The 26,076-nt window shown below is 45.8% G+C and overlaps 1 protein-coding gene and 1 long non-coding RNA gene across 3 annotated transcripts in view; one reads left to right on the forward strand and one right to left on the reverse strand.

Moving 5' to 3' along the window:
• Positions 1 to 26,076, forward strand: part of tspan4b (tetraspanin 4b) — a 49,283-nt gene that overhangs the window by 7,096 nt on the left and 16,111 nt on the right. Inside the window, exons 1-5 of one of the 2 annotated variants that reach the window (XM_061845700.1) lie at positions 20,438 to 20,529; positions 21,334 to 21,403; positions 21,488 to 21,679; positions 21,809 to 21,883; positions 25,289 to 25,384. In XM_061845700.1, the coding sequence (XP_061701684.1) occupies positions 21,335 to 21,403; positions 21,488 to 21,679; positions 21,809 to 21,883; positions 25,289 to 25,384 (432 nt within the window). In that variant the 5' untranslated portion in view covers positions 20,438 to 20,529; position 21,334. Of the gene's footprint in view, positions 1 to 20,437; positions 20,530 to 21,333; positions 21,404 to 21,487; positions 21,680 to 21,808; positions 21,884 to 25,288; positions 25,385 to 26,076 lie in introns of those variants that run through there. The other variant, XM_061845699.1, reaches the window with a different exon arrangement.
• Positions 12,277 to 20,362, reverse strand: LOC133514206 (uncharacterized). The gene is made up of 4 exons (XR_009798743.1): positions 20,044 to 20,362; positions 19,512 to 19,729; positions 12,480 to 12,636; positions 12,277 to 12,416 (listed from the first exon to the last, which is right to left on the reverse strand). It is a non-coding gene; the product is annotated as an uncharacterized LOC133514206 (long non-coding RNA).

Here is a 26,076-nt window from a genome sequence, read left to right on the forward strand (position 1 = left end):
AATACTTCTGTCCTGAGTCTAGCCTCCACTTACCTTTCCAGAGCTTCTTCAAATACGAAACAAAACATTTTCTGAATAAATTAATGATCCATTAATGAAATCCATGCATCCATTTTCTGAGCCACTTATCATCACGAGAGTCACGGAAGTGCTCCAGCCAATCCCAGCTGTCATGAGGCAAGAGGCAGAGTACACCCTGAACTAGTTGAACCCCAGTCCAGTCCAGAACTGTGAGCCCAATGATTTACAGCTGGGCCACCGTGCTGCCCATTGTTTAAATTATTGTTGTTTAACTGCACTGCACAATGGAGCAACTGGTTAGAGTGGTGGCTTCACAGTTCTGAGAACCGGGCCTTTGTGGAGTTTACCAGCTTTCCCCGTTCCTGCGTGGTTTTTTTTTTTACGGGCATGCATGTTTCTTGCCACATCTCAAAACATGCATTAATTGGATATTCTAAATTGCCCCTAGGTTTTATTGCGAGCGCGACTGTTGTCTATCCCTGCAATTGGCTGACAACCAGTTTAGGGTGTACCCTGGCTCCTACCTGATGACAGCTGACATAGGCTCCAGAACTCCCATGATCCTCGTGAGGAAAAGTGGCTCAGAAAATGGATGGGACGATGGATGGACAGTTCAGGGTTTACCCTGCCTCCTCCCCAATGATAGGCTCCAGCAATCTCACAAATCTTGTGAGGATAGGAAGTTCAGAAAATGGATGAAATGATAGTTTATTGTTTTTGTTATTATGATACAAATTATTTTTCTACACCTGGATATAGATGGTGAAATGAACTTACATCCAGTGTCTCCCTCACAACTGAAGTAGGGCTGTCTGTCTGCAATAGGTACATAATTGATAAATTTTCCATCAAAGCAATGCAAAACAAATCAAATTTATTTGTATATCACATTTCACACACAATGTAACTCAACGTGCTTTACATTATTAAAAGCATTCTAATACACAAAATTAAAAATTGGGAAAAAGTACAATTAAAACAGGTTTTAGTTCGGGATAAAAGTGGACTTTCGTGAAAATTCCTGAAAATACAAATGCGAGTATTAGGGGGGTCCGGGGGCATGCCCCCCACCCCCCCGGAAATGTAAAAACAAAAAAAAATCATGGCTGTGGTGTATTCTGCGATATCTGTGAACAAAATTCAGATAAAAATTGAAAGTAAAACTTCTAAGTCCTGACCAAAAAAAAAAAATAATAATTGGGCAGAAGTTCCCCAATGACCAAGCCCAGATTTTTTGCCCCATCCCCCTACCACTGCATAGCACAAAATCACATTTGTCATTAAAATATGCTTAAAATATGCTATCTTATCTCAAGACAAATGAATTAAGTGAACTATTCAGTAAAAAGACATCTAAAATTCTCCTTTTCCCCACATTATACATATTATAATATAGAGATAGAATATACATGAACATATATCCTAGAATTTCTACACCGTACAGCAAAACATGTTAAAGAAGTTGATCTGTAGTAATTACTATTAACGTTTAAGTCTCAAACTTGTGACATCGTGTTGTACTGATACACTCGACCACATTGCTTACTATCTTAGATATAGATCAAGTAATACTAAAAGGATAATCAGCTGCCTTTAATATTTTGATATATATACTGTATATACGAAGTCACTCACATTTGAAAAATGTACAAGTGTGGTCAGTCATGCTCGCAGATAACGCGAATTTACGTGCATGCGCCCGAGGTATTGGCCACGCCTGTCATGATCCTGCCGCTTCAACACGAGCTGTGCGGGTGCCCGCGCTGCTGCACTAATTGGGAGGCACACACCTGTGCCTCATGCGGGCTGATCATCCCCCGTATATATAGGACCCGGTGACGACTGGTCCTCGGCCAGTTCGTTGGGCTTTGTGTCCCGTTCCAGCGCTCTCGTATTCCTGACTGAACCTGTGTGTACCGACCTCCGTCCGTTCTCTGACCAACCTTGTAAGCCTGACTCCTTGACACTTCTGCCTGCGCTGATTGTTTCCCTGTGTACCGACTCCTGCCTGTCCGCTCATCTGCTCTCTTCGCCCGACGCCCCAACAACCGCTGCTGCACCGGACTGCCTGCTCGATCCCCGACCTCTGCATACAATAAACGTTTCTCTTCTTGAACTACCTTGCGTCTTCCGAGTTCCTGCATTTGGGTCCTACCCCCGTTTCTGATGGGACGTGACAGAACGAACTGGCCATCACAGGACCCAGCAGGAGAGACCCGGCGTCGCCGGGACCGACGCAAGGTAGACCGTCTGCCGGAGGACCAAGCCTGTCCAATCCGGGTAGGCTCCCTGACGTCATCCGCTCCCGTGTCTTACGCTCCGCCAGCGAGGTATGAATACGTCCCGAACATGACCCGTCCGGCTCCTCATATTCTTCTGGACTCTGACTTTTCGGAATATGAGGAGGACCGTGATTTGTATGCCGGGCTGCCTGAGTACGACTCCGACGACTTTGATTTTGAGTCTCTTTGCCCGGCTTTTGATCCCAGTCAGTTTGCCCCGCCTTCCCGCGTTGCCAGCACCCGAGCGACTTCGCCCGGTAGATCCAAGTGCACCTATACGTACGAGGGAACCCGCTTGGCCATCTACCCGGGACCTCCGCGTGGCGGCCAGAGGAGGCGCCCCGGCCGGGCGCTCCCTGGTGTCTCTCGCTGCGCGGCAAAGAAGACACCATCCTCCCACTCCTCGCCGGCAACGGTGAGACCGGCAGACCCGCAGCTGGTGGCGAAGAGGAGGAGCCGCCAAACCACGAGGCGTTCTGTCGCGAAATGCGGGCGCAGTTAGAGAGGCAGAGCGCCGAATTGGCGGCTCTCACGGCCCAGGTCCGGCAAGGATTAGCGAACCAGCCGAGCTAGGCTGACTTCGCAACGGCGACGGACTCGCTCCTGAGGCAGGCTCACGCGGCAGTCGGAACTGACCTGCACCCGAGACACGCCCACGTGTCAGTTTCGACTGACTCTCTGCCTACTCAGGTTCACGTTGCCCTGGAAACGGATTCGCCACTGCGCCACGCCCACGTTGCTGTTTCAACGGATGCACTGCAAGCTCACGTGGCAGTGGGGACCGACCCGATACCGCCTCACGTTGCTGTCCAGGAGGTGGCGACAGTTCCCCAGCCGCCTCACGCTCCCGTCCAGGAGGAGGTGGAGTTGGTGATGCTGCTGCCGCCTTCTCACGTTGCTGTCCAGGAGGGGGCGGCGACGGGGTCGCCTTCTCATGTTGCTGTCCAGGAGGGGGTGGTACTGGCGCCGCCTTCTCACGTTGCTGTCCAGGAGGGGGCGGTACTGGTGCCGCCTTCTCACGTTGCTGTCCAGGAGGGGGCGGTACTGGCGCCGCCTTCTCAAGTTGCTGTCCAGGAGGGGGCGGTACTGGCGCCGCCTTCTCTCGTTCCTGTCCAGGAGGCGGCGGCGACGGGGTTGCCACCTTCTCACGTCCCTGTCCAGGAGGCGGCGACGGGGTCGCTGCCTTCTCACGTTCCTGTCCAGGAGGTGGCGGTACTGGCGCCGGCTTCTCAAGTTGCTGTCCAGGAGGGGGCGGTAGGTACTGGCGCCGCCTTCTCAAGTTGCTGTCCAGGGGGGGGCGGTACTGGCGCCGCCTTCTCAAGTTGCTATACAGGGGGGGGCGGTACTGGCGCCGCCTTCTAAAGTTGCTGTCCAGGAGGGGGCGGTACTGGCGCCGCCTTCTCAAGTTGCTGTCCAGGAGGGGGCGGTACTGGCGCCGCCTTCTCAAGTTGCTGTCCAGGAGGGGGCGGTACTGGCGCCGCCTTCTCACGTTCCTGTCCAGGAGGTGGCGACAGTTTCCCAGCCGCCTCACGCTCCCGTCCAGGAGGAGGTGGAGTTGGTGATGCTGCTGCCGCCTTCTCACGTTCCTGTCCAGGAGGCGGCGACGGGGTCGTTGCCTTCTCACGTTGCTGTCCAGGAGGGGGCGGTACTGGTGCCGCCTTCTCAAGTTGCTGTCCAGGAGGGGGCGGTACTGGCGCCGCCTTCTCACGTTGCTGTCCAGGAGGGGGCGGTACTGGCGCCGCCTTCTCACGTCCCTGTCCAGCAGGAGCTGGGGAGTTCTGTGGAGCCACCCAGGAGCTGGAGAGACTTCGGGGTGGCGGTCATGGCTCTGGTCCTGCTCCCCATCATCTTCTTCACTCCTGAGTTCGCCCAGCTGCTTCAGGACCTGGCCTCGTTGGCGACCAATCCCTGGTCGTCTTGCAACGACGGCGTGGGAGGTTCTCGTCTGGAGCAGTGGCCTGCCTCGTTCTGGTTCCTGCCTCGCCATTTGGTTCCTCACAGAGGTCGTCCGCCCGAATTGCCCCGTGGGGACCCTGGTGCTTGGCATCCGGGTCGTCCTCCTGACCTGTCCGCCCGGACGGCTTGTGTTTGGTGGCCTGGATGGCCACCAGTCTGGGGTTCAGGGGGGGGCGTGCCCTCCTCCAGACCCCCTTCCGCCCACCCCTGCCTGTGTTACTTTTGTCTGTTTTTTCGTTTAGGCACGTCTGGGAGCCGTGCCTTTGAGGGGGGGGGGTACTGTCATGATCCTGCCGCTTCAACACGAGCTGTGCGGGTGCCCGCGCGGCTGCGCTAATTGGGAGGCACACACCTGTGCCTCATGCGGGCTGATCATCCCCCGTATATATAGGACCCGGTGACGACTGGTCCTCGGCAAGTTCGTTGGGCTTTGTGTCCCGTTCCAGCGCTCTCGTATTCCTGACTGAACCTGTGTGTACCGACCTTCGTCCGTTCTCCGACCAACCCTGTAAGCCTGACTCCTTTGATAATTTGCCTGCGTTGATTGTTTCCCCGTATACCGACTACTGCCTGCCCACTCATCTGCTCTCTTCGCCTGACGCCCCAACTACCGCTGCTGCACCGGACTGCCTGCTCGATCCCCGACCTCTGCATACAATAAACGTTTCTCTTTTTGAACTACCTTGCGTCTTCCGAGTTCCTGCATTTGGGTACTACCCCCGTTTCTGATGGGACGTGACAACGCCTGAATCAAGAGACGAGGTTGATGATGGTCTAATGTTGTTTTTTTTGTTTGTTTGTTTTTACGCCATCACATTGCCTCGCGATGGACGCAATGAGCACCCCTGGGGTAACTGAATTTCTTTTGACATGCCTCATGATGTTGACGACTGTCGACGTAAATGTGCTCGTATTACGTGAAGCAGTTCTGAACATGCGCTTTCGTACTTCCTCCGTACACGGTCAGTAAGGTCAACTTGCATTTGCTGTTTGAGTGAATACCGGTTGTTTTGGAGCAGATTTAAATAGTTAACTAATTTGTTAACTTTAATTAGTTAACAACGTTTATGAAATAAACACGTAAGTTAATGTCAAGACCACGCAAATCAAGCAACGTCTTGAAAGAATGCACAGTCACTCACATTTGAAAAATGTACAAGTGTGGTCGGTCATGCTCGCAGATAACGCGCCTTTACGTGCATGCGCCCGAGGTATTGGCCACGCCTGAATCAAGAGACGAGGTCGATGATAGTCTAATGTTGTTTTTTTTGTTTGTTTGTTTGTTTTTACGCCATCACATTGCCTCGCGATGGACGCAATGAGCACCCCTGGGGTAACTGAATTTCTTTTGACATGCCTCATGATGTTGACGACTGTCGACGTAAATGTGCTCGTATTACCTGAAGCAGTTCTGAACATGCGCTTTCGTACTTCCTCCGTACACGCTCAGTAAGGTCAACTTGCATTTGCTGTTTTCGAGTGAATACCGGTTGTTTTGGAGCAGATTTAATTAGTTAACAACGTTTATGAAATAAACACGTAAATTAATGTCAAGACCACGCAAAACAAGCAACGTCTTGAAAGAATGCGAGGGGAGGGGCGTTACTGACACGGCTACGCTCGTGAAAGCAAAATGAACTCAAACGCATGTTTGTTCAATGTTGTCAACTAATGTCCGGATTAATTTTAGGCAATTTTTCCTCAATTTTCCGGAGCAATTTTCATGAAAATGTAAAAATCCGGAATTCTGGGAAAATCTGGAGGACTTTCATCACTGTTTTAGTGCAAAAAATATCACTGAAAAGTGAATGGATTCTAGAACGCATGAGAAAAGATTTTTTTCATTTGTATTTAAAAACACACATTTGGGGCAAATGTCATTTCTTTTGGCATTTTATTAATTTTTTTTGCAACATAATAGCTAAATGCTGATTCACCACATTTGGTTTAGTCTCAGCACTCCATTATTGGACCTGAGTCAGTTGACATTTCTTTCATGTATTCAGGACCTAAACCATTTATTGATGTATAGACCAGAAGCAAACCTTGAAAATGTATTCTACAATTGTAAGCCAGTGTGAAGACTTTAGAATTGGAGTTATATGGTTTGTTCTGGTCACAACAAGAGCTGCAGCATTCTGAACGAGCTGCAGCTATTTAATGCTCTTTTTGGGGAGCACAGTCAGAAGACCATTACAATAATCAAGTCACCAACAAACTAGTAAAACAAATAGTTTTAAGATGAGGAGCGGACAATTAAAATGATTTTGTAACAATTGCATGTTCCTGTAGCATGACTCTTCAGGAAACATAGCTTTCATTGACTTTCTAGTCATTTTGAGATTAAAGGATATGGATCCATGCTCTCTTTCACTGTAAAACTTCTAAAAATACATTATCTATATATCCATTCATTATCTGAGCCGCTTATCCTCACAAATGTTGCGGGATAGCTGGAGCCTATCCCACCATCAACTGGTCAGCCAACTCACAGGGCACATACAGTGAAGAAAATAAATATTTGAACACCCTGTTATATTGCAAATTCTCCCACTTAGAAATCAATGAGGGTTCCACTGTGAGAGAGATAATCTAAAAAGAAAAATCTAGAAATCACAATGTATGATTTTTTTAACTATTTATTTGTGCGATACAGCTACAAATAAGGATTTGAACACCTATCACCGACAATTCTGACCCCCAGAGACCTGTGAGTCCGCCTTTAAAAGTCCACCTCCGCGCCATGTATTATCCTGAATCAGATGCACCTGTGTGAGGTCGTTAGCTGCATAGAGACACCTGTCCTCTCCATACAATCAGTAAGACTCAAACTTGTAACATGGACAAGGCAAAAGAGCTGTCCAAAGACACCAGAGACAAAATTGTGTAACTCCACACGGCTGGAAAGGTCGACGGAGAAATTGCCAAGCAGCTTGGTGAAAAAAGGTCCACTGTTGGAGCAATCATTAGAAAATGGAAGAAGCTAAACATGACGGTCAATCTCAATCAGAGTGGAGCCCCATGCAAGATATCACCTCGTGGGGTCTCATTGATCCTTAGAAAGGTGAAGAATCAGCCCAGGACTACATGTCAGGATGTGGTCAATGACCTGAGAAGAGCTAGGACCACCGTTTCCAAGGTGACTGTTGGTAATACACTAAGATTTCATGGTTTGAAATCATGCATGGCATGGAAGGTTCCCCTGCTTAAACCAGCACATGTCAAGGCCTGTCTTAAATTTGCCAATGACCATTTGGATGATACAGAGGAGTCATGGGAGAAAGGTTTGTGGTCAGATGTGACCAAAATTGAACTTTTTGGTCATAATTCCACTAACCGTGTTTGGAGGAAGACGAATGATGAGTTCCATTCCAAGAGTTTTTCTGCACATGGGACAGTACGACTGCACTGTATTAAGGAGAGGATGTATTGGCCATGTATTGTGAGATTCTGGGGAACAACCTCTGTCCCTCAGTCAGAGCATTTAAGATGGGTCATGGCTGGTTCTTTCAACATTACAGTGACCCAAAGCACACAGCCAGGAAAACAAAGGAGTGGCTCTTTCTCAGGTGTTCAAATACTTATTTGAAGCTGTATCACACAAATAAATCATTAAAAAAAATCATGCATTGTGATTTCTGGATGTTTCTTTTTAGATTATCTCTCTCACAGTAGACATGGCTCTCCAGTGAAAATTTAAGACCCCTCCATGATTTCGAAGTGGGAGAACCTGCAATATAGCAAGGTGTTCAAATACATATTTTCCTCACTGTTGAAACACACAACCATTTGCACTCACATTCACACCCGAGGGCAATTTAGAATGTCCAATTAAGCCTTTTTTTTTGGGATTTGGGAGGACACTGGAGTGCCCGGAGGAAACCCACGCAGGCACTGGGAGAACATGCAAACGCCACAATAACAGGGCCGGGATTTGAATTCTTTTCCTCAGAGATGTGAGGCAGAAGCTCTTATCACCATGCAGCCCCAAAACATGCCTTTATTAGAGATTCTTAATTGCCCTTGAGTTTGATTGTGAATGTGAATGGTTGTTTGTGTCTATGTGCCCTAATGCAGCCCTATGGGGGCACAAACCAGTGCAATCTGTAGGCCGGTCCCAAGCCCGGATAAATGCAGAGGGTTGCGTCAGGAAGGGCATCCGGCGTAAAAACTGTGCCAAACAAATATGAGCGTTCATCTAAAGAATCCCATACCGGATCGGTCGTGGCCCGGGTTAACAACGCCCGCCCCCGGCACTGCTAACCTGCAGGGCGTCGGTGGAAATTCAGCTACTGTGGGTCGAAGACAAAGAAGAGGAGGAAACCGGATCCAGCGTCAGAAGAAAAAGAGGAATGCACAGAGCCTACAACTGAGTGTAGGGACTTTGAATGTTGGGACTATGACAGGAAAAGCACAGGAGTTGGTTGACATGATGATTAGGAGAAAGGTTGATATTCTGTGCATCCAAGAGAGCAGGTGGAAAGGTAGTAAGGCTAGAAGTTTGGGTGCAGGGTTTAAATTATTCTACCACGGAGTAGATGGGAAGAGAAATGGAGTAGGGGTTATTTTAAAGGAAGAGCTGGCTAAGAATGTCTTGGAGGTGAAAAGAGTATCAGATCGAGTGATGAGACTAAAATTTGAAATTGAGGGTGTTATGTATAATGTAGTTAGCGGCTATGCACCACAGGTAGGATGTGACCTAGAGTTGAAAGAGAAATTCTGGAAGGAACTAGATGAAGTAGTTCTGAGCATCCCAGACAGCGAGAGAGTTGTGATTGGTGCAGATTGTAATGGACATATTGGTAAAGGAAACAGGGGCGATGAAGAAGTGATGGGTAAGTACGGCATCCAGGAAAGGAACTTTGAAGGGCAGATGGTGGTGGACTTTGCAAAAAGGATGGAGATGGCTGTAGTGAACACTTATTTCCAGAAGAGGGAGGAACATATAGTGACCTACAAGAGCGGAGGTAGAACCACGCAGGTAGATTATATTTTGTGCAGACGATGTAATCTGAAGGAGGTTACTGACTGTAAAGTAGTGGTAGGGGAGAGTGTAGCTCGACAGCATAGGATGGTAGTATGTAGGATGATTCTGGTGGTGGGTAGGAAGATTAAGAAGACAAAGGTAGAGCAGAGAACCATGTGGTGGAAGCTGAAAAAGGAAGAATGTTGTGCAGCCTTCCGGAAAGAGGTGAGACAGGCTCTCGATGGACAACCGAAGCTCCCGGAAGACTGGACGACGACAGCCAAGGTGATCAGAGAGACAGGCAGGAGAGTACTTGGTGTGTCATCTGGTAGGAAAGGGGAGAAGGAGACTTGGTGGTGGAACCCCAAAATACAGGGAGTCATACAAGGAAAGAGATTAGCGAAGAAGAAGTGGGATACTGAGAGGACTGAGGAGAGGCGAAAGGAGTACATCGAGATGCGACGTAGGGCAAAGGTAGAGGTGGCAAAGGCTAAACAAGTGGCACATGAAGACATGTACACCAGGTTGGACACGAAAGAAGGAGAAAAGGATCTCTACAGGTTGGCCAGACAGAGGGATAGAGATGGGAAGGATGTGCAGCAGGTCAGGGTGATTAAGGATAGAGATGGAAATGTGTTGACTGGTGCCGGTAGTGTACTAAGTAGATGGAAAGAATACTTTGAGAAGTTGATGAATGAAGAAAATGAGAGAGAAGGAAGAGTTGAAGAGGCAAGAGTGAAGGACCAGGAAGTGGAAATGATTACTAAGGGGGAAGTCAGAAAGGCACTACAAAGGATGAAAACTGGAAAGGCAGTTGGTCCTGATGACATACCGGTAGAGGTATGGAAGCAATTTGGAGAGATGGCTGTGGAGTTTTTGACCAACTTATTCAACAGAATACTAGCGGGCGAAAAGATGCCTGAAGAATGGAGGAAAAGTGTTCTAGTTCCCATTTTTAAGAACAAAGGGGATGTTCAGAGCTGTGGGAACTATAGAGGAATAAAGTTGATGAGCCACACAATGAAGTTATGGGAAAGAGTAGTGGAGGCTAGACTCAGGACAGAAGTAAGTATCTGCGAGCAACAGTATGGTTTCATGCCTAGAAAGAGTACCACAGATGCATTATTTGCCTTGAGGATGCTCGTGGAAAAGTACAGAGAAGGTCAGAAGGAGCTACATTGTGTCTTTGTGGATCTAGAGAAAGCCTACGACAGAGTACCAAGAGAGGAACTGTGGTACTGCATGCGTAAGTCTGGTGTGGCAGAGAAGTATGTTAAAATAGTACAGGACATGTATGATGGCAGCAGAACAATGGTGAGGTGTGCCTTAGGTGTGACAGAGGAATTTAAGGTGGAGGTGGGACTGCATCAGGGATCAGCTCTGAGCCCCTTCCTGTTTGCAGTGGTAATGGATAGGCTGACAGATGAGGTTAGACTGGAATCCCCTTGGACCATGATGTTCGCAGATGATATTGTCATATGCAGTGAAAGCAGGGAGCATGCAGAGGAACAATTGGAAAGATGGAGACATGCACTGGAAAGGAGAGGAATGAAGATTAGCCGAAGTAAAACAGAATATATGTGCGTGAATGAGAAAAGTGGAGGGGGAAGAGTGAGGCTACAGGGAGAAGAGATAGCGAGGGTGGACGACTTCAAATACTTGGGGTCAACAATACAGAGCAATGGAGAGTGTGGTCAGGAAGTGAAGAAACGGGTCCAAGCAGGTTGGAACAGCTGGCGAAAGGTGTCTGGTGTGTTATGTGACAGAAGAGTGTCTGCTAGGATGAAGGGCAAAGTTTACAAAACAGTGGTGAGGCCGGCCATGATGTACGGATTAGAGACAGTGGCACTGAAGAAACAACAGGAATCTGAACTCGAGGTGGCAGAAATGAAGATGTTGAGGTTCTCGCTCGGAGTGACCAGGTTGGATAGGATTAGAAATGAGCTCATTAGAGGGACAGCCAAAGCTGGATGTTTTGGAGACAAGATTCGAGAGAGCAGACTTCGATGGTTTGGACATGTTCAGAGGCGAGAGAGTGAGTATATTGGTAGAAGGATGCTGAGGATGGAGCTCCCAGGCAAAAGAACGAGAGGAAGACCAAAGAGAAGGTTTATGGATATGGTGAGGGAAGACATGAGGGCAGTTGGGGTTAGAGAGGAAGATGCAGGAGATAGGCTAAGATGGCAAAAGATGACACGCTGTGGCGACCCCTAACGGGACAAGCCGAAAGGAAAAGAAGAAGAAGAAGAAGTTTGTGTCTATGTGCCCTGCAATTGGCTGAAAATCAGTTCAGGGTTTACTCTGCCTCCTGCCCAAAGATGGCACTCCCGCGACCCTTGTATGTGGAATGTCACTGGCAGGGAATGGTAGGGAAGGAGCCTGAGCTGTTGTGTGAGGTTGAGAAGTTCTCACGAGATATACTCAGCCTTGCCTCCACACACAGTTTTGCTCTGTACCAGTCCTCCTGAGAGGGGTTGGACTCTCTTCCACCTCGGATTTGCCCATGGTGAGAGGCACAAAGCAGGTGTGAGTATATTTATTTCCCCCCGGCTTGGCGCTTGTACATTAGGATTCACCCTGGTGGACGAGAGGGTAGCCTTTCTCCACTTTGGGGGGATGAGTGTCCGACAAAGCAACATTTTTGAAACTTTTTAAAATAATTTGTCATGTACTGGACTTCAGCTATAAAGCGTTGGGCTCACAGTTCTGAGGGCCAGGGTTGAATCCCGTCCTTTGACTGTGTTTGAGTTTGGATGTTCTCACTGTGCCTTGCGGGGGTTTTCTCCAGGCACTCCGGTTTCCTCCCACATCCCAATATCATGTAACATTGATTGGACACTTTAAATTGCCCCTAGGTGTGATTGTGAGTGCAAATGTTGCCTGTCTCCGTGTGCCCTTTGAGTGGCTGGCAACCAGTTCAGGGTGTACCCTGCCTCCTGACCGTTGACAGCTGGGATAGCCTCCAGTACTCCCATGACCCTTGTGAAGATAAGCAGCTAAGAAAATGGATGGATGGAGAAGAGCTGCACCCAAGAGCAGGCAGTGGCAGGTTTGAGATGATAACAGTTTATTGAAGAAAAGGTATCCAGGATACATTGACAGGTGGTGACGTGGATAGCTGTCAGGCAGAGGACTGAACAGGTGGCAGGCTTGGTGGCAGAAATGACATGGGTCTGGAACACAGGGGAGCACTAGGAATAAAGAAACATGATGGTTACCAGGGGACCGAGGAGTTGATTTACAGAATATCTGACCTAGGTACCACTGGAAGGATCTGCAATACTTTGGCGAGCATCTCAGGAAAGAGGCAGGCTGATATACACCAGAGGTAATGAGATAATTGAGGTGCTGTGAACGGAGAGGGGGAGAAGGAGAGAATGCAGATGCGGTCTCCAGGCACCAAACTTGCATCTGCATGGCAGAACAAAATTGACACAATAATTGAGTTATTTAAAGCCCAAGTGTCATCCCTATAAACATTCGAAAATAGAATTGTAATGAAAAATACATAAAACATTATTCACTTCAATGTCCATACAAAAAAAATAAATGTGAGCGGTGAGCGCGTCATCCATGCGCAAAGTTGCAGACGTGTCATTCTACGATATCCAAGTGGTCGCCATATTGGCTGCCTCCTCTGTAAGTGACGTCACCCGGACATTCGCCAATGATAAAACGCGGTGCACCCTAACTATGGGAGACGAACACGTCCCTTCTGACACGGAAGCTCTTTTCGAAAATGACAACACCACACAGCCGAGTGAAGTTACCGGGGCAATATTACATTATTGTTTCGAGCCCTCAGGGCAATATTACACTATTGTTTCGAGCCATAGTCAGATGATATGCGATCACGGCCAAACCGCATCCCTGTCCGATCCACTTCCGCGGCGGGGATGAGCCATCACAGCCGGCTGGTGTGGCTTATGACGGAGCCGAGCCGTACTGCTTTAGGGGGGTGTTCATAGACGATGCAGTATGATGAACAACACAGTCAGCTGGGGCGCTTTACTGTGCGCATGCGGCTGTGTGACGCATTCTCGGCTGGGATTTTCAGAGGTGCCCCCGTCCGCAAAACCCCATGCCCAGCTTTCGCTGAAGCTGTGACCATCAAACACGGCGCCTCTGCCGATGTGGCTGATTTTCGGCGCCGTGGTGGCATATAATGGAGCGAGGCGTGCCGCTTTTAGAGGGTTGTTCACAGCCACCGCAGTACGCAATGAACACTATCAAGCCCGGGCACATTACTGCGCGCACGAGGCTGAGTGAGACATTGTTGGCTGGGTTCTTCAGATTCGCCGCTGTACTCGCAGCAGCCCGATGCTGTCTGACGCGCACAGGAACAGATGATATCATTGCTGGCATTCTTTGTTTGTTGACTGACTCATCTTTAACTTGATTCTCCTCCTGATCTGGTCTCATGCCTCCATTGAGCACCTGTTCTAGACCCTCAATCTCCTGCTGCTGAGGTAAGTCTTGCTGTTGAGATTCAGAATCATTGACATTCTAGTCGTCTAGATCGACTGGCTGCAGCACACGAAAAAACTTGTCTGTTGGCACACAGTGGTCTCCATAGTTCTGTAGCTCTCCTCATCCTCTTGATTTGCTACAGTCGTATCACTACTGGCATGGGCCTTAATCTTCCTTTTCCGTTTAGTAAGGGTTAACTGGGTTTCCAAGGGTTAATTATCGCATGGCAAAATAAGATTACAGTGTAGAACCCTACCTGTTCTCCCTTTACCTTGCTCTGGCAGTACCTCATATATCGGCATGTCCTCTCCCACTTGGCAGATGACTTTATATATACAATCTTCTCGGTGGTTTCGAAGTTTCCCAGTTCCTCCTGTGGGGGTCAAATTTCTTACAAAGACTCTGCCGCCCTCGTACAGCACAGAACTTCTCACTTTGTTGTCATAGTTTCGTTTGTTTCTCTCTGCACTTTTCTTTGTATTCTTAGTTGTTATGTCATATGCCTCCTGCATCTGTGCTTTTCATTTTTAATGTATTCCTTGTGATCGGTAGTTCATGTTTCAGGAGTCAAGTCAAACTGCAGGACAACAGGCAGTCTTGGAGACCTTCCAAATAGGAGTGAAAATCCAGTAACTTCACTTTTCGTGCAATTGTATGCAAACATGAGTTTATTCAGTGACTCTTTCCAGTTGGACTTTTGTTTTTCAGTGAGAGTTTTCAGCATTTGTAGAAGGGTTCTATTCATCCTCTCAAGTTGCCTATTTCCTTGGGGGTGATACGGTGTTGTTCTTGAACCCATCACCCCACAGATCTTCTGTAACTGTGAAAACAACTGATTTCCCCATTCTCTCCCCATATCATGATGAATACACTTGGGAAAACCCCACTTCAAAGCATAATCATTGAAGATCTTGTCCACAACACATTTAGCAGATTTCTTCGTTGTGGCATATGCTTGAGCAAAGCGAGTGTAATGATCAACTATCAACAGTATGTAGTCATAGCCACCTACAGACTTATCAAGATGCATGAAGTCAAAGGAGACTAGTTCAAATGGCTGTGTTGTGACAATGGGAGTGAAGGGAGCTCTTGTTTCTCTGTGCTTTTTTCTGTTTAACGCAGGGACTGCATCAAAACATATAGAATAGATCTCAACCTCTTGCTGCATGTAAGGCCAGAATAAACAATCCCGAATGAGTGATGTTGTGCATTCCCCCCCCCCTTGATGGCCCATATCGTCATGAAGTTGTCTCAGTACTGTTAATTTATATTTTTCTGGTAGGACAAGTTGAGTCCTGGTGAGAGTCTTTTGGTACAGTAGTCCGTCTACATCCAAACTCAGTTTGTCCCACTCTATGAGTAAACGTTTGCTCTTTGTGCTGAGTGACTTGAGCTGCTGTCCAGCAGGTTTTTGATCTGACTGTTTGGGGTTTAGTACAGGGCCAATATCTGGATCCTCTCTTTGTGCTGGCAGATCTCCATTTTGGAAAATGACGTAGGTGGTTCTTCATCTGTTCTCGAAGATTCAAGAGCCATTATGCACCATATTATTTTAGAGTCTTTTGTTTCTACGGCTTGCACAGTAGCTTGGACTAAAGGGGAAGAGAGTTCCTCTGTACAGTCCTCCATCATTTCCTCTATCTGACAAGGCATTCTTGACAGACCATCAGCATCACCATTCTCTTTGCCTGGGTGATATTTAATGGTCAGATGTAAGTTTGCCAGCTCAGCAACCCACCTACTCACTGTGGCGTTCAGCTTAGCTGTGGATAATAGATAGGTGAGTGGGTTGTTATCGGTGTATACCGTGCAGGTGGAATTCATTAAATAATCACGTAATCTCTCAGTCACATCCCACTCCAAGGCCAGAAACTCTAATTTTCCAGAGTGAAGATGGTAGTTCTTCTCTGCTATTGTCAACGTTCGAGATGCATAGGCTATGACACGGAGCTTTCCCTCTTGTTTCTGGTACAATACCACACCAAGGCCCTGGTCGGAAGTATCTGTGTGCAGGATGAATGATTTGTTGAAGTCTGGGAATCCAAGGATGGGGGGCTCAACCAGACAGTCAATCAATCTTTCCGAAACCTGCTGGTGAGCATCAGCCCAAGTCATTTCCTTGTTTGAAGGAATTCCTCTCCGCTTCCTTTATTTTTTTGTCTCTCCTTGTGTTATTACTTTCCAGTGTCGTAGGTTCAGGTTCAAGCAGTGCATAAAGAGGTCCAGCAATACAGGAGAAATCTCGTATGTATTGACAGTAATCACTGAAGGCCCATTACTGCACAGCCACTGTATCAGCAAGGTCCATTTTTCTGCCATCAACGGAGACAATTCGACCCAAGTAGCGGACTTCGCATTTAAATAGCTCACACTTACTGGGCTTCAGCTTGATGCTGTGTTGTCGCAGACTTTGCAGCACAGCTCTCACATTTTACACGTGGTATGGGAATGACTGACTAAAGACCAGGGTGTCATCTATATATGGGATGCAAATTTAATCTCTCAGCCCTTCCAGGCATTCATCCATGCACCGCTAGAAAGCTGCTGGAGCATTCATCAGGCCGAATGGGATGCAGAGCCATTCATAGAGAACCTAAGGTATAACAAAAGCTGCCACAGGTCTGCTCTCTTGGCTCATGAAGCCCTGATGGTATGGCTTTCCCTGATCTAACAGCGAGAACCAGGAGTTTCCACCAAGACCATCCATTATGTTTTGCACACAGGGGATAGGTTGCCTGTCGGGGAAAGTTTTCTTGTTTACTTCGTGAAAGTCAATGCACAATCGTAGACTCCCATCTTTTTTCCGTACACAGACAACTAGTGAGGCATATGGTGAATTGGACTTCTGGACCACCCCTGTGCGATGAGGTCATTGAAGTAATCTTTCATTTCTCTGTACAGGGGTTCAAGCACAGACAAGTGCGTTTTTGCCACAGATTCAGTGTCTTTCAAAGAAATCCCAAGTTGTAGATTTCAATGCACCCTATATCCTCATCTGTTTTTGAAAAGGAAGCAGATTCTTCTCTCAACATCTGGTGAACAATTCCTCTCTCAGGCTCACTGAAGTGACTCAAATTGACTGGTGGGTCAGTTGATTTGTTTACTTCGAACATGGCTCAAGCAAACAGGAGGTGGAGGTTGACCACCCTCTAAGGCAGGATACAGAGCTTGAATGTTTTGGACACTACCAATGACCGTTCTTCTAGCCAACACTATGTCGTGGGCTGTGGCATTTTGTACACTGACAATGATAGAAGGCCTGGTGTTTTTATTTACTTTGACGACAGTGTTACAGATGTCGAGTCCGTCTGTCCACCGGGGGTTCACGTCAGGCTCAGAGATCAGCGTGGTAGCTGCATGCGGGCTCCTCATCTGAACATGGCACTCTACACTGACAGATGTGTTTTGGAATTCTGATCCATTCTTTATTTGTTCTAACAGTGTACTCGTTTCTCTCTTCCACACTTACTTGCTGTACAAAGGCTTGTGCTTGCTCTGGTTAAAGATTGGGAAATGCTGTTGTTAGGCATTCCCTGTCAGTGGCAATAGATTGTTTTATTTCATTGTCTAAGATCAGCTCTATAACATTAGATCCAATGATTGGTCAGCCAAGCTCGTCACCTTTTATTACGAGAGTAGGGACTTTCATTGAAGTGGTGGGAGCTTCCCCTGAAGCTAAACTAAAGGTTATCTCTACCCAGCCCATATACAGCATGTTCTCCCCATTGGCTGCTACTATGTCTAAAGGGCCCGCTCTGTCCAAAATTTCAGAAATGTCTCTGGGTTTTGTGTCTGGCAGGTGCAATTCTTTCCATACCTCATCAATAATTGTCACTTGCGAGCCAGAGTCCCCAAAAGCTTGAACCTCTTGACCTTGAATTAGACTATAAATCAGGCACTTCTTACCAACCAGAGGAGGTAAACGGGGGGTTCTCTCTCTTGGTGACGCAGTGTTCACGGGCAAAGATGAGGGGCGGGAGCAGTTATTTTTGTGCACTTTCCAATTATTAGTTTGACAAAATTTAGAGCAGTAAAGAGCCATTTTACATTTAGCACATTGCTTCAATCTTGGGTCTGTTTTCAGCAGTGTAGACAATATTGGGACATTACTTGGTTACTGGTCACGCCCTGTCCCGTGCAAGTGGCCTCGTTTGGTGTAACGACTCACCTCCAAATTGTCTCTGCTCTACCTTCATAAGATATCCTGCAAGGTGGTGTTCACTGCTACCACAGCGGAAACAGTGTGTGCAGAATTCATCTGCTCCTCATAGTTGGCAGTTAAGACACTTCTTCATTCGTCCACAGTTTGGTGGTGGAAAGCTTCGTTGTGGGACAAACCTTTGGTGATATTGGATGGCTCCTTCTTGCTTTCCCGGGTCAGGTGAGGGCCAGTATCTCTGGCGTAAGTTCTGCGTATGTTGATCTTGGAGTTTTTACATTGGTGATTGCTGAGGGGTGTAGTGAGGTTGAGCGATGTATTGGGACTGTGACAGTGGTGGAACGTACGGGAGTTGTGGTTGAAATTGTTGGGAGCTGTACTGAGGCTGAGGCTGGCTCTGTGTAATGGTGTACTGAAGCTGCGGCAACTGCTGCTGGTGCTGCTGCATGGGTTCTCTTATTTGGGACACCTCAGCTTTAAAATCTCGCAACATGGCCATCTCAGATCTCTTCTCTTCCAGCTGAGAGACAACTGTGGGGGGTACTTTAGACAACCTTTGTTGCATGAGTGGCTTGTCAGGAACATCGCTTGACTGAACTGAACAACTACTGGCAGCCCCTGGTGGTCCCAGTAACTACTTCTTGTGCTGTCTGTCTCATAGGCACATGCTCTGTTTAGCTTCTCCAGTAACAATCCATCAGGTCATGTCATTCTGTTCAAGATAAAGCTGTAGATCACATGTTATACTGTCGTTCTGCAGGCCAGTTAACACAGTATGGCGAAACATATTTTGTACTAGATCTGGGTTGTATTTCAAACCTGACTCAGCCTCTTGAGAGGCAAACAAGATTTTCTGTCTGAGGTCAAGGGTTTGGATGAGGAAGTTCTGTAGTGTTTCTTTGATGCCCTGGACTTCAGAGGTCAGCTGCTTGTAAAGCCCCATGGCACTCTTCTCCTGATAGTGGGATCAGAGGATTCTTTTGAGGATGGGGAGCGTTAGATTGATTTTCCCCTCTAAATAGCTATGGCGTTGAATGCCGGGAGTAATTGGTCATATTGCTGCATCAACATTTCGAGTTTGACGGCTTAAACTTGAAAACGCCAGACGATCTTTTTGCCCTGGCTCTCCGATTTAGCCAGATATTTTAAAGTCTGTGTTCCACACGGCAAGGAGGAAATTCTGATGTGTGCTCTGTGTTAACATGCTAGGTCCAACGGTTTGAATTGCTCCGTTTGTGGGCTCTTTGCCATTCTGTTTCTGTTTGGCAGCCAACTGAAGTCGCAAAGTCTCAATCTCCTTCCGTAATCTTTCCTCTTCTACCCCCGTGTTGGTTTCTGTTTTAGAGCAGCGGGTCTGCAAAGATTAGCAATTTCATCCTTAAGTCCGAGCAAGTCAGCCATTCCGTTATCCTCCAGCTCTTCAAGTTCTTCCCTCTGTATGTAGTTTAAAATAATTTAATGAGAGCTCTTTGACTTTTGCCAGCCAAAAGTTATCGATCTTTCCCCGCAATGACTAAAAAGTCACATATTTCAGCCAATGTTTCCCAAAACAGATCACATCGCTCTCTTATTATCTCAACCTGTAGTTTTTCTGCCTCCGATGAAAATGAAGACATCTTTGTGCAGTGTTGTGGTGAATGGTGTGATGCCTTTTCACCTTTAGAATGTGAGAGCAGCTCCCCTGGTATGTAGAAATACCTCAGCTCGCTTTCTCCATGTTCACTGACAGTCAGGACACCACTGTTTCTGGTTCACCACGCTGCTGATGATGGTAGAGTTTAGAAGAGACATGTGACAGCCGGTGACTTCTTTAACAGGAAGAAGTACATCCACGCTGCACATATCCCGGACGAGTCCCCAAAATGTCGCGCTCCTCTGTGGAAGGAGCAAATACAATCACATTGATCGACATCCGATTCGCAGATCAATGAGAAACAACATTCCTTTCCACTTCTTTGGCATAACAGAAAATAATAAAGATCAGGAAAAAGAAAAGGGACTTTGTAATACTCAAGCTTCACAGAAAAGATGGAAAGAAAAAAAATATAACACAAAGAAACACTAATTTCACTACATTGACACAGGTGGGAATACTACTTACTCTGGACAAATGCATTTAATTTCAATACAAAAGAAACGAGAAAAAATTAATAAATCCCAGGCCAAAATGAAACAAACCATTTCATTACTTTTTTCAGAACAGGACAGGTATTGGCTTTAAATGGTTTCTGTATGGCAGTTGAAAAGTTGAATCATATCGCTGCCTTCTTTATCTTCCACCACTAAAAGTGGTCTACAGTCCTCAGCAATTCACTTTGCGCAATGTTGACTACTTTTGGTCCTGGAGCTATTCCTTTGATCCATTTTGGTAATGCTTGCTATTTTTGTGATGAGTGTACAGTTTACTGTACATAGGTGCCTGCCATATTTGATGTGGAAAAACTGGATGTCATGATCCTGCCGCTCCAGCCCGGGCTGTGCGGGTGTCCGCGGTTGCTCTGATTGGGAGGTGCACACCTGCGCCTCATGCAGCCTGATTATGCTGTGTATTTATATGACCCCGATGACGACTGGCCAGCGCCAGTTCGTTGAGCTTCATGTCCCGTTCCAGCACTCTTGTATCCCTGATCGACCGCCTGTGTGTACCGACCTTCGCCCGTTCTCCGACCAACCTTGTAAGCCTGACTCCTTTGATACTTCTGCCTGCCTTGATCGTTCACCTGTGTACCGACTCCTGCCTGCCCGCTCACTTGCTCTCTTCGCCCGACGTCGCAACTACCGCTGCTGCACCGGACTGCCTGCTCGATCCCCGACCTCGGCATATAATAAACGTTTCTCCTTGAACTACCTTGCATCGTCAGAGTCCTGCATTTGGGTCCTACCCCCGTTCCGATGTTTCGTGACACTGAACAATGAATGACAGTGTTGATGCCTTTCATTTGCTACTTGGAGATGTACCACAACTTTTACCTTGTTTTTAATCAATTAAAACAATGAAGATACTACTGGCCTGAAACTTTTTTTATTCCATTCCAAAAATACTTAATCCTTGGTAAAAATATATGGTTATTGTAAACTGTAACATTATTATTGATGCACCAACACTTATAATGAGCTTTAATTTATTGCTAAAGAAGTGATGTCAAAATACTGACACATTGGAAATCCGAGGTAAGAATACCCTTGTTCTAATTGTTCCGTGTTGTGTTTTGATGGTAATAGCATGTAAATTCCAAGTGTTGCATGTTCCCGTGTTTCAATGCAATTTTACTTATCTTAACACCGTAAAAATCAGTAATGCCACAGCAACGCTATGAAAGACAATGTCTGTCACTGAACTGACCAACCGTGCATTTAGAGCAAGGGAATATTTCATTTGTTTCTCCAGTCATTTGGAACAGCCAACCAATAAAAACTTAAAATGATACTTGAAATAACAGGATTATGGTGCATCTTTTTGACTCATACTTTCATTTCAGGATGTCAGTGTCTCACAAATGCTTGTGCTGCGTCAAATATGTGATGTTTGTCTTTAACCTCATCTTCTGGGTAAGGGAATCCCATACAGTAAGATTACAATGAAATATACTGTGAATGTGTTGCTTGGTTGATGGTGATGTGTCTCCTAAACAGCTGGGAGGATGTGGATTGTTTGGCGTTGGAGTTTGGCTGTCCTTCACACAGTCCGAGTTTTCATCCCTTCCTTTATCCTTCCCATCACTCTCGGCAGCCAATCTGCTGCTTGTTGCTGGTGGCATCACCATGGTAACAGGCTTCCTTGGCTGTCTTGGAGCCCTTAAGGAACAACGCTGCCTGTTGTTCATGGTAGGACCACATATACGGTATAAACACCTATCCCCCAAATTCTTAGATGTTTCATTGAAGATGTCAGTGTGGAAATGTTATTGATATTCATGACAATGGTTTAAACTGGTCCCATCTCCCCTTGTGCAGTTCTTTGTGATCCTCTTGCTCCTTGTTCTGACAGAAGTCACAGTAGCACTGGTAATACACATCTTTCGAGATCAGGTGAGCTGAGCTTCTCTACATTTTTTTACTGTCATAGTGCAGTAGATTGAGAAACTTGCTGTTTGCATTGGAAGTGAGTAAAAGGGTTCTTTTTAAAAGGCAGGTGTTTCACATTAAAACTGTTATTTAGCAGATGAGAATTGCAGAATCACTCTGATATGGAAAATTGCTTGGTCTTATTGATTATTTTCAAGTCACTGATGGTGTAGGGGTACATTAATCTGAATTCTATGTGGGCAGTGTGGGTTCATTTCACACTCAGTGATGGTGTGAGTCTGAATAGTTGTCTGTATCTATAACTGCCCTGTGACTGACTGGCAATCAGTTCATGGTGTCATCCAACTTTTTGCCCAAAGTCAGATGGATCAGGCAGTAGCGACCCGTGACACTGTACAGGATAACCAGTATTGAGAATGGATGGTTGAGTGGATGATATATCCATCCATCGGTCCATCCATTTTCTGAGCCGCATATTCTCACAAGGGTCGTGGCAGTGCTGGAGCCAATCCCAGGTCTCATCAGGCAGGAGGCGGGGTATACCCTTAACTGGATGCCAGCCAATCACAGGGGACATAGAGACAGACAACAGTTGGACTCACAATCAAACCTGGGCAATTTAGAGTCTCCAATTATTACATGTTTTTGGAATGTGGGAGGAAACTGGAGTGCCTGGAGAAAACCCACACAAGCATGGGGAGAACATGCAAACTCCACAGAGGTGGTCCCGGATTTGAACCCCGGTCCTCAGAATTGTGAAAACCAGTTGCACCAACATGCCGCCGGGATGATATATATTAAACGTTATTTCGCTTTTATTAATTTTTTTTTTTGCCACAATAAAAAGAGTGAGCTCGTTATTTGACTTATTTTGTACCAAAGTAAAAAAAACAAACAAACATTGGTTATGTTTTCTTTTAATCAGATTATATAAATACATATATACATTGTGGCAGATTCAAATTTGCCTTGCCTGTGTGGAGTTTGTATGTTCTCCCTGTGCCTCTGTGGGTTTTCTCGAGGTACTCTGGTTTGCTTCCACATCCCAAAAACATGCACAGCAGGTTGATTGAAGATGCTAAATTCCCCGTAGGTGTGAATGTTCATGGTTGTTTTGTTTGTGCCCTGCGATTGGCTGGCGAGCAGTTCATGGTGCACCCATGCACTCTGGACAAGGACACCAAGGCTTGAATCCCTTTTTGGACGACACTGCCAATAACATCTGACGGTTTGAGACAAATAGTCAAATCTGTATGCAAAGGTGGAAGAGGATGTGGCACCAGATGTGGTTGTAGGAAAGGTGGATGGCAATGCACAAGATGGTGCAAGTGCATCTGTGACAAATAGATCAATGGATATCCACATACTCTTACCAGGTGTGGTTGCTGATGTACATGCCAGAATTGCTTTAAAGACGTTTTCCTAAATGTTGAAAACTTTAACGGGCTGAATAAGCAGTTATAAACATTAATATTCCTGAAACAAATTAATGTTTGTCATGTTCACTGATGCTATGGAAGCAAGTTCTGTACAATGGTGTGATGATTTTTTTGGCCTTATTTTCGAGTTTTGTCAAACCAAATATCTCGCAAAATATGAATGTTTATTGACTAAAAAAATTGTTTGAAATGTATCCTTTTCTGATTTTATTCATTGAATTGATCATGTTGCCTGTAAATCTTGCTTCGATGTCTATATGGAGTATTGATGATGTCACATGACTGGCCAAATTTGATGAGGGCTAGCAAAAAATTAATAAGTAGGGTTTACAGAATTGCCTCACAAAGTTTGACACTTTTGTCAAATCGGTCCCCATCATATCGCTAAGCTGCCAATCTATAACTCTTTCTCTCAAGTCAAGTCACTTATAGAAACAGGAACAGATAAACTATCTTGATGCAACTGGCACCATCAGAGAGAGCGGCATGATGACACAGCTGCAAAGCGTTGGCCTCACAATTCTGAGGATCTGAGTTCAATCCCAGCCCTCCCTGTGTGGAGTTTGCATTTTCTCCCTGTGCCTGCGTGGGTTTTCCCCGGGCACTCCAGTTTCCTCCCACATCACAAAACACAATTAATTGCACATGCAACATTAATTGGACACTCCCTACAATTGCCTCTAGGTGTGATTGTGAATGTGGCTGTTTGTCTCAATGTGCCTTGTGATTGGCTGGCAACCAGTACTGGCAACCAGTTCAGGGTGTACCCTGCCTCCTGCCCGTTGACACCTGGGATAGTCTCCAGCATTTCCGCAACCCTTGTGACGATAACCGGTCTAAGAAAATGCAAGGATGGTTGGCTTCAGAGAGATAATTTTCTGTCTTCTTCCCCGAGAAGTTTAGAGTCTAAAGTCTAAACTTGAAATGATGCTTTAATTAATACAATAGAATACATGCATTTTATAAGTGAAAAGATATTTTTCTAAAGCTAACCAAAATTCCACAAATGAAGGTTTTTTTATTAGGAACCTCAAATCTCAGCAAAGCGTGTAGTACAGCAGAAATGATAGCAAAGCAAAGTAAAGCAAATGTATTTGTATAGCGCATTTCATACACACTGTAACTCAGTGCGCTTTATATGATTAAAAGCATTCAAATACATAAATAACACCATTTTAAAAGTATAATTAAAACAGCTTTTGGTGCAAGAAATATCAATGAAAACGTACAAGAAAAAAATAACAGTTTTCAATCTGGATTTGAAAACACACACTTGGGGCTAATGTCACCTCTGTTGGCAACTTTTTCCATTTTTTTTTTTTTTTGGCAGCATAATAGCTAAATGTTGATGCATTACATTTGGTTTGGTCTCTGCACCCCATTATTAGACCTGAGTCAGTTGATCTCAGAGCCCTACTGGGTTTGTATTTCATTAGCATTTCTTTCACGTATTCAGCACCTAAACTATTTATTGATTTATTGACCAGTAGCAGAATTTTAAAATCTATTCTAAAGCTGACTGTAAGCCATTGTAAAGACTTTAGAATTTGAGCTATATACTCTGACAGCCTTGTTCTGGTCAGAACCTGAGCTACAGCATTCTGAACATGCTACAGCTGTTTAATGCTCTTTTTGGCAAAAATTTTACTTGGAAAAACTGATCAGATTATATTAAAATGTTTTTTTTTTTCTGAATGCACAGCCATTTGCAATGTAATGGTATACATACCTGATGAAAACACAGTTGGTTTGGGATTGCTTCGGTTTGTGTTTAACTGTCAACTAGCCTAGAGTGTAGTCCACCTTATGAATCACCTTGAATATGCACCACCCTGACAGTGATACTAAAGGGACTTAGTGTATGGATTGATAGGTGTTGTTAATATTCCAAAATAGTATGCATACAGGTTTCTTGCCTACTTAGATGTGATTTGAATGATCTAATACACTTTCCCCCTTTTTTTTCCAGTTGGATTCCAAAGCACAAGGTGAATTAAAGGAGGGAATGAAAAATTATGAATCACAACCTGGACTAAAAAAATCTTGGGATAATGTCCAAAAAATGGTAAGCTTAAAAAAAAAGTAGTATTAGGATCAAAGAAGTAGTATCAGGACCACATTAAAAAGAAAAAAAAACTGATACATAAAGTCCATACATGAGTGCAGTCCACCTTTTTTGGAGTCCTTGGAGGGGGGCTGGAGAGTGGTACTGCTGGGGACTGCATCGTTCTGCTGGGGGACATCAATGTTCACATGGGGATTTGGAAGGGCATGATCGAGATAAAAGCCAGGACCAAAACCATTCATTGATTTATAGATCAGATTTATACATCAGACCCACAGCAGTGTCCTGATACTAGACTTCTGTGCTCATCAAGGATTCTATGTAACAAACACCACGTTAAAGCATAAGGATATCCATATGGCCACTTGGCACCAGGACACCCTAGGTCAGCGTTCCATGATGGCCTTTGTGGTCGTGTCATCAGACTTGCGGAGCAGTTTACTGATCACCATGTGGTGGTGAGATGGCTCGGGTGGCGGGGAGAAGATGCTGGGCCGACCTGGTAGCCAAAAACGTATTGTGAGAGTCTGCTGGAAGGTCTAGTAGAATACCCTGTCAGAAGCAATTTCAACTACCACCTCTGGCAGAACTTCACCCATAATCTCTTGGGAGGTGTGGGACATTGAGTCTGAGTGGACCATCTTTTGTACCTTTCTTGACAAAGTGGCCCTGTCCGTAGGGTAGCCAGTGCA

The sequence above is a fragment of the Syngnathoides biaculeatus genome, chromosome 16, assembly GCF_019802595.1.
Source record: "Syngnathoides biaculeatus isolate LvHL_M chromosome 16, ASM1980259v1, whole genome shotgun sequence".
Classification (NCBI taxonomy): Eukaryota; Metazoa; Chordata; class Actinopteri; order Syngnathiformes; family Syngnathidae; genus Syngnathoides; species Syngnathoides biaculeatus.